The sequence below is a fragment of the Aegilops tauschii genome, chromosome 2 (assembly GCF_002575655.3).
Source record: "Aegilops tauschii subsp. strangulata cultivar AL8/78 chromosome 2, Aet v6.0, whole genome shotgun sequence".
Lineage (NCBI taxonomy): Eukaryota > Viridiplantae > Streptophyta > Magnoliopsida > Poales > Poaceae > Aegilops > Aegilops tauschii.
The window spans coordinates 550,868,185-550,877,290 of record NC_053036.3 but is presented as its reverse complement, the minus strand read 5'-3'; the positions used below and the strand labels follow the sequence as shown (position 1 = coordinate 550,877,290).

General features: G+C 43.1%; 1 protein-coding gene across 1 annotated transcript; it reads right to left on the bottom strand.

Annotated features, from left to right (window-relative positions):
* Positions 1–799: 799 nt before the first annotated feature.
* On the bottom strand, positions 800–1,851 carry LOC141041247 (uncharacterized). Its single transcript, XM_073507366.1, has 3 exons — positions 1,721–1,851; positions 931–1,621; positions 800–829 (listed from the first exon to the last, which is right to left on the bottom strand). The coding sequence occupies exons 1-3, from the start codon at positions 1,849–1,851 to the stop codon at positions 800–802; spliced, it is 852 nt and encodes a 283-aa protein (XP_073363467.1).
* Positions 1,852–9,106: the final 7,255 nt, after the last annotated feature.

Genomic DNA, 9,106 nt, shown 5'->3' with positions numbered 1-9,106 from the left:
TCCTGTCCAAGCATGTGTATTTGCTGTTGCTGCCCCTCCTCTCCCTGCAAATGGCATTGATCCTCCTGTCCTTGCAAATGGCATTGATCCTCCTGTCCATGCAAATGGCATTGATCCTCCTCTCCCTGCAAATGGCATTGATCCTCCTCTCCCTGCAAATGGCATTGCTCCTCCTCTCCCTGCAAATGGCATTGATCCTCCTCTCCCTGCAAATGGCATTGATCCTCCTCTCCCTGCAAATGGCATTGATCCTCCTGTCCATGCAAATGGCATTGATCCTCCTCTCCCTGCAAATGGCATTGATCCTCCTCTCCCTGCAAATGGCATTGCTCCTCCTCTCCCTGCAAATGGCATTGATCCTCCTCTCCCTGCAGATGGAACTTCTCCTCTCCCTGCAGCTGAATTTGCTGCTCTTCCTCTACCTGCATTTGCATTTGCTCCTCTTCCTCTGCCTGCAACTGAATTTGACCCTCTTCCTCTCTCTGTAGTAGCTCCTCTGCCTGCATCTGGATTTCTTTGTCTTTTTCTTCCTCTTCCCCTACCAGAACCTTCTCCTCTCTCAGCTTCTGTGGTTGCCCTTGTCTGTCTACCTATGTTCATTTCTGTAGTAACCCTTGGCTGGGGTATTGCAGCACCAGCAGCAGCAACAAATGCAGATTGCTCAGGCAGTGGCCCATGAACCCTCTGAGGAGCTCTTCTTGCAAGCTCTCTCTGAGTCATGTTGTAGACCATACTGAATGGTGTGTCAATTGGATCCAGTAAAGGATCTGGCTGGTTAGGGAAGATGTTCTGCAGAAATTCAAATAAGTACAACAAATTCAGTAAAATTCTGTAATTGTAAAATGTAGTGCAATTCAGATAAGTACAACAAATGCATTAAAATTCAGTGAAATAATTGAACTGAATTCAAGTATTGTAAAATGCATGCACCTGAAGAAATGTTGGGTCATCATAGTTCTCATCAACAACCTCTACCCCTTCTTCAATGAGAGCCTCCTGCCATCTGTAATGCCCCTTTCTGTTGTGATCAGCTCTCCCACAAATAGAGCAGTGCATTGTAACACCTTTTTTGTTCAAAACCCTAACACCATTCTTGATCTTCTCCTCTGGTGTCTTCTTCCTGTTTTTCTTGGGTCTACCCAACTGTTTGGTGAACACTGGTGGATACACCTTATAGCCATTCTGTTTCTCCCACTCCTTAGGGTCTGCAAGAGGGACAAGAGTGTATCCATAAGCTTTGAGATAGGTCTGAACAGTATAGCAGTCATGAACCAGTGTCTCTGGGTCAATTCTCTCCTCCCTGCAACATGCTATGCAATGGCCACATGGTACTCCTGATAACTGCCACCTCCTGCAATCACAAGTGTGCAAGCAGAGGTCCACAGTGTAGCTATTGTTACCAGACTGAACTCTGAAGATTTGCTGGCCAGCTTCTGTTACATGGCAGTTAGCAGCAAACTCTGTGTTCTTATCTAACTTCTTCTTGATCTTGGGACATATTCTCTGGCCTTTCCACTTTTCAATAGCTTCTCTTTGTTTGCTAACAATCCTGTTCATCATCTTATAGAAAATGTACTCAAGCATGCTGAGCACTGGCATCTCTCTCCCTTCAAGGATGTAGCTGCATACAGATAGGAAGAAAACATGATATCATAATTAGCAGTACAGATGGGATATAATTTAAAATCAAAACAACTTAGCAAAATGACCACCAAACTACCTATTAAAAACCTCAGAGTTATTGTTGAGAAGGATGTCACATTTGGGGAATTCACTGAAGAATGCTTTGCACCAAGTTTTCCACTCTAGTCTTTCAGTCCAGTGGAAAGCAGCTGAGCTGTAGTCATCCATTTTCTCACAGTTTTCTCTCCACTTCACTTTGTTTGGAGATCTTGCAATTGCCCACAAGTCTTGCTTCAGTACCTCTCCTTTGTGCTTCTCATTGAAATTCTAGTAAATATGTCTGACACAAAACCTGTGTTCTGAATCTGGCCAAACTTTGTGCACTGCATTTATTAAACCTTTCTGTTTGTCACTCATGATTGTGAAAGGAGCAGTGTTAGTGATGTTGAGATCATCTCTGAGAGTGGTGAGAAACCACTCCCATGAACCTGTGCATTCAACTTCCACCCATCCCATTGCTATTGGGAATATGCAGTCATTGGGATCAATACCAACAGCACTGAGTAGCACTCCTTTGAACCTTGTTTTCATGTGACAACCATCAATGAAGATGATTGGCCTGCAGCCCTTTAGCCACCCTCTCTTACATGCATCATATGACCAGTACAATGTTTTCAAACATTTCCTGCCCAATGGAAATTTTGTATCTTTCACCAGTGAGGTTGTGACCAGAAATGTAGACCCAGGGTTTTTGGTCCTTAATTCTTGACCATAGTCCCAAAGCCTACTGAATTGCTCTTCCTCATCACCATGAATCTCATTAAGTGCTTGCTTTCTAGCCCTGGGAAGCTTCCATCTGTTAGGAGTAACATTGAATTCCTTAGTAATTTTCCTTGAAAAGGTTGCAAGTGACATCTTCTGGTCATCTCTGAACTCATCCAAGAAAAATTGGCAAAGAAACTTAGCTGTCAAATCCTTCAACTTCCACTTTTTCTGACAGAGATGCTCTCCAAAGTAGGCCTTGATGACAAATCCTCCAGTCCTGTTGTCCTTGCTAGCTTTAAGCAGCCATGGGCAACCTCTCTGACAAACAGCCTCTAATCTCATCTTATCATTCTTCACCTTCTTGATTTGCACTCTGTTCCTTATAGAATAAGCAGTAAGAGCTTTCCTGAGCTCAACCACATCAGAAAATACCATCCCTAATTTAAATATAGGGGATTTCATGTCCACCTTGGAATTGAAAGCTTTGAACTTGTATTTCAGTTGCTCTTGCTCTTCAACAGAGAGGTTTAGATCTTCATCCTCAAGTAAATAGTCTGGCTCCACCTCTTCCTCAACTTGCTCAGCTTCTTCATCAACATCAAAATCAATGTTGTCTTCATATAAATCATCATCTCCATCATCTATGTCATAATCACTATCACTGAACTCTGAATCTGAGAGCACTGCATCCTCTGCACCATCATACAACACATTCTCTACTGCTCCACCATCTGTCAGCAAGTTATCTGCTGCTACACCATCAGTTAGCAAAGTCTCTGTTTCTGTTCCATTAGCAACCAAGTTGTCTGCTTCTATGTTATCCGTTGCCACCTCTGAAATGGGCTCTTCAACATTTACTGAAATGAGGCTGTGAGAAGATGCTGCACTGGCTGCAACAACATTTGACCTGGCCATCGTGACAGAACTGTGAACTGTTGGCACTGTCAATACCAAATCTTCCCTGCAATTACTGATGAAATCTGCATGGTCAACCATTAGTGCAAGCACCTTATGCTGACTACTAGCTCTGATCATGTGTTGCACATCCTCATCACCTCTAATTCTCAACATACCATCTGAAATCATTTTGTCAGGCATGCACCAATAAATTATGTGCTCAGCCATAGGATATCCCAACCATAGCAAGTGCTCTTCAATAGCTGAATATGAGAATGTGCCAGCATCAACATAGTCAATCACCTCCACAGAAGGATTATAGTACTCCATGTTATTTCTTGGTCCACAGAAAAGCCCACCATGCTCAAGTTCCAGTGTAAAGAAAGGGGTGTCCACAATCTGTCCCATTGCTGAATCACAAACTACAGCAAGAAAGTGCATTATGTAAGCCAAAGCATATCACATCTCAAACAACCTCTAAGTAAATAACTGAACAGTAAAATAACTGCTACTCTTATCTGTGTAACCTGCAAGTTCACTCCAAGCAGCAAGTTCACTGAATTTATTCAGTTAACTGCATGCTGCAAGTTCACCCAGGAAATTCAGTTATGCATTCCTTTTGCAAAAACAGGGTAAGCACAATCTTCAACCAAACTCAACCAACCACAGTCAACAATAGTATCTTCAAGACAAAATTAAGTTAACTGACTAAATTCAGTTATCTAAAAATTTAGTTAACTGACTAAATTCAGTTAACTGACTACATTCAGTTAGCTGACTACATTCAGATAACTGATCTAGCAAGATAAAACAACAAAAAGGCATTCTAATGATGTAGTGCCACTACTAAACTGCTGAGCAACTACTAAACAGCAGCACTACAACTACAAATTTCATGTTTTTAAAAGTACAAACATGCGCCCTGCTGTTCAATGTCAACCCTACAACCAAAACAAATTTCGCACCAATGTGCTCTGCTCGTCAATGTTAACTGCTCAAAATAATACATTATGCACGAAACAACATGAAACACAAGAACCCTAGCTTCTTGGCGAAATCCTAAATTTCACAGCCTAAACCCTAGCCTGAAATCAACGACCACCTCAATAACCAGCTTCGCAGCGACGGCAGCTGTATAGACACAGAAAACCACCGTAAATACCCGCAACGCTATCCAAAGGGGGTGATCCGCCGGTGCTGCGGACGACACGGCAGGACGAACAAACCAGAGGAGGAGGGAGGAACAGAGCAGAGAGGGGAGAAGGACGCACCATAGTCGGGAGGAAAGACGCCGTCCGGGCGAACTTGATGCGCGGTCGTAGGAGGGACGACGCCGTCGGTGTACTCCGGCGACGACGCCACCATGGTTGCTGACTTCAGCTAGCACCCGGCGCACGCGGTTGGCGCGAGCAAGACAGCAACCAAGCCAAGTGGATGAATGATTGGGGTGGGGAGGGGGACAAGTTAAAGTCAGGTGTTTTTTGCTTCGATGGGGACGAGGAGTACTGCGGGTTCATTCATGATAAAGGCAGGGGGCTAACTGCAAAACTCGCGGCGCTGACCGGCCCATGCCAGCTGGATCCACTTGGCGAGTTCTGATTGGCTGTGGACTAAACTTGCACATCCATGACAAGTTGAGGGATGAAATAATCCACTTTTTCAAGTTTAAGGACCAAACCATCACCTGACATGCAAGTTCAGGGACCTGCAGTGCTATTACCTCCATTTTCAATGGGCCGTACTTTAGGCCTGGTCGGCATATGTAAAAAGGTTCGACGAGAGTTACAGGGCGTCGTCTTCCGCAGATCACTCCCCAACCCCACGCTCCCCTGCCCTAAAATCCCTAAAGAGCTCCACTTTTCCCCCTTCCCCCGGATCCCCCCCCCCCCCCCCCCCCCCTGCGATGGCGGCGAAAGTAGCCGGCGGCGCCGCATCTCTCCCGGCGGCGCAAGAGGCGAGCCTCGCGAGGCATTACACCGCGATGGATATCAGCGGTGGCGAGATGGGGGAGGAGGCGGAGGTCTCATCCTTCACCACGCGCTTCGCGTCGCTGCGCGTTCGGGAGGACCGGCTGGCCAAGATCGCTGCTAGCCTGCGCCTGATCAAGGAGAAGCGCGGCTCCCGGCCCCCCACCTACATCGAGCTGGCCGCCGCCGTCCTCCTGAAAGACAGCGTTGCCGCCGCCCTCCAACGCCGCGCCACCATCGTCGTCGGGCGGTCGCTGCTTGAATAAGTGGTTGTTATTATTATTATTATGGTACAAATTACCCTAATTTAATGCATGTTCGTGATAAGACCCTAACGATGAGGTGGTAGAACATATGTTATGGTACTATGTATTGGCGCGCGTGTTGCAGTAATCCCACCATGGTTCAGTTATCTGTATTATGTGATTATTTCTGCTGATTGTGCCTCTGTTGGGGATCCAATGATGATGTTTATCTTGTGTTGCTGCTCTGTTAGTGTAGAACTAGATAGAAGCTTTCACGAGTCCCTCCGTTCCTAAATATAAGCCTTTTTAGATATTTCAATATGGACTACATACAGAGCAAAATGAGTGAATCTACACTCTGAAATACGTCTATATACATCCATATATAGTCCGTATTGAAATCTCTAAAAAGTCTTATGTTTAGAAACGGAGGGAGTACTACAGTACCTGGACAATAATTCTGAGTAGGCAGATTTCTCTTTCTCGATGTTTTAAGAGATTTCTTGACCCTGGTTGTGACAGATCCGTCTTGATCTTGAACTTTAAGCTGGCCTCTAACCAGATGTCACTCCAAACTCTATTTAATGCTTGGAATCACTGGAGGTCGATCATAATCAAAGTACCATCTCCACACTGATTGTCCAGAATTAAATAGTTATGCAGTTATGTGTGAAGATCTTTGCGCCAAATACTTTGGAGTGACAAAATATGGTGAAGTTGAGAGATATGTGGTGCTTGAACTGATTGGCTTTCTAATGCTGGCAGAAATTCTTTGCAGCTTCTTGGGTGCGCCTCAGTGTCATTCATGTGCTGGGTGTTCCTTGGATTGGTGAGCTGTCTTCTGTTGGTTTCAGTTTATGTACTTAAGAAGTTGGCGTCCATTATTCAAATTTCTCCAAAGCCATCATCTTCTTATAACCTGTGAGAATTATCCTTATCATAAATGAGATAGCAAAGTTTTTGGAAGAACAGCAGTTCAGTATGCCATAAGAATCTTTTTTGTTCCCTGTGAGCGTTGCTTCTTTGAGTTGGTTTTTCTTGTGTGGAGAGATGGGACAACAAGGAGCCTCTTGCATCTACTTGACTCACCAGCTGCATATGGATTAATTACCGATTCTCTTAGTGCACATCTTCGGCCAGCAAATAAAATTGACTCATGGGCATCTTAGGAGAACAACCATCCTTCTGCTTCATGCAGCACAATTGGACGAAGCCCTACTTTCATGAAATTTGAGTGGCCAGATTAATATTTTTTGATATTTCAAGAGGTTTCTTGACATTGGTGGTGATAGACCCTCCTTCCTTGATCTTGTAGCCCGGAGGCCTGCATTGGAGAAACTCATATATCCTATCCTGTAGAACCAAACGGATAGCTGGTGCTGTGTTTTCCTTGGATTGGATGTAGTGGTGACTTATGTTGTTGCCTTGCCTTTACTGCTGCTGCAACTAGCTGAGCCTGTTTGTGCCCTTTTTGTTGCCGTGTTTATGCCTCATCTTTTCATTGTCGATCCAGTTAAGCCAAAACTAGTTACTCTTCACATCTCTCACACCTTGATATACCTGGTGTACTAGTAACTAGTTACAGTTCATCCATGTGAAGCTTAACTAGTTACTAGAACAAATGGAGTACTACATTCGTTCTTAAAAAATACAGTACTAGACTGACAGAAAGCAGACCATGTTTATGCGTCATCTCCTGATCCCAACGGCTTGGACAAAAGGAAATGTGTTGCTTCACATCAGATCAGGGAGGGAACTTGGGATCGGATGAATGGAAGGTTGCTAGGATCTCTCAGCTTTGGTTGCTTGTGAGGGCTTGTATTTTTGCCTATTTATTATTATACTATCTTAGTAAATATTTACCTTCGTCTGTCAATAGCCTATTTTGCCGGCACCCACGGATGTGAAGTTCCAGCTAATTTTGTGGAACGAGCTTACGGAAAGTGCTAGGCCCTTTCTCTGCCTCTTGAAGTTGAACTAGAAGGTGACGCGCGCATTGCTGCGCCGCTTTTCACTATCATGTCTATTGTGTATTTTTTCTAATCATTTAGTTACTGATATATTTTTTTTCAAAATTTGTTGATGTTTGTTGGATGGCGTATTTTGCGTTGTTTGCTTTGTGGGCTTGGTCCCCGTCTTTTGATTGGACAGTACTAATCATGTATGCGCAATGCAAAAAATATTTATTAAAATAATTTTTTTTTTGAAACAGGTAATAAAAATTATTATTCAATTTGCAAGATTGCGCTGCTAAAGGGTGATATCAACAACCAAAAAGCAAAAACATAAAAATTAATGTTCATTTTTCACTTATGAGCAAGACACATTGTGATTGATCCAAAACAAAAGGTGAAAGCACATTCCTAGTGTCTTATGAAAGCATGTCATTGAAAGATCTTGTTTGTACACTTGGCAACACACTTTACACTAATCCAAATTAAGTAAAAAAAATACGTGTTAAACATGTACAAAACATGGTATAATTACCATCAAAACTTTAATGCGACTTTGTTTTACACATGGATTGCACAAATATATGGAACGCCTCGTCTAAATTATTAAACTATTGATGTACGAAGCACCTTAATCTACTCGGGAAATAGAGCCTTCAACACCAGTGGAACGTCACCATGCTTGCACAAATACACTAAAAACACTCATGCGCTACTACTTGGGTATCATCTAACTACTTGATCCATCCATCTTGCCTCTAGAGAGTGAAAAATAAAGAAAGCAAAAGGAATGAACTTCTGTTTTTTAATCGGAACAAAAATAATGAACTGTAGAGCACCGTCAGTACCATGCCCTCTCCTGACCTCCTGCATGAGGCCAGTTGTCGATGGTTAGTCCCATCATAATCATAATTGACATGGCTCAGTCCAAGACAATAAAAAAATGTTAATTGCACAATAGCTAAAGCCTAAATAGGATATTCAAAAAAACAAAAGGAGTACTTAACCAGTAAATAGACTGCATTTCAATTAGTGGAGGATTCTAACAGGCGAAACAAAGTTGCAGGAAAAATTGAATTTCATCCGACCCAGGCAAATAAAACAGTATATTGCACACAATTCAAATGTATGAATGTTCATGTAATTTTCCGTCAGGTTACTTTCTCCTTCACTTCTCTTCTTACTTGAGCTCCTCCTTAGTTTAGACCTGCAATTCTGAGCAGCATCTGGTTGAAACTGGTGCAGTAAAAGCATACTGATTATTATTGATTTGTTCAATGGATGTTGCAGCTCTTGAGTCCAGGAGTTGTGAGAGAAACCATTGTGATGTAGATGTGATTATAGTTCCTTAGCTGGAAGACGTTTGGACTACAGAAGAAGGTAAACATCAGTAATGCAGAGGTTTTCTACTTGCCCATCTATCAAGTCTCTTGTTGCTCACCTGAACATCATGAATTCGAAGAAGTGTTCTGAAGGACCGTGAATCTGATTTCTAAAAGCAGGGAATAGCTCTAGTCTGAGTAAGAAACCATACTACATGAACCTAGCAGCAAACTGGATTAACCTCATTGTTGGTCGAGGATGTATCATGGAGGAGATTCTGATAAAGTAAGACAGGAACAGAGTGCCTATCAGAGGACAGGTTTGTCATGCTTGT

Excerpts from the sequence above, each read along its gene's own strand:
- LOC141041247 (XM_073507366.1), bottom strand. The coding sequence starts at position 1,851 with ATGGATGACTACAGCTCAGCTGCTTTCCACTGGACTGAAAGACTAGAG. Across the intron at positions 1,622-1,720 it reads AACTCTGAGGTTTTTAATAG|CTACATCCTTGAAGGGAGAG; the intron begins GTAGTTTGGTGG and ends ATCTGTATGCAG. Across the intron at positions 830-930 it reads ATGACCCAACATTTCTTCAG|AATTTTACTGAATTTGTTGT; the intron begins GTGCATGCATTT and ends TTACAATTACAG.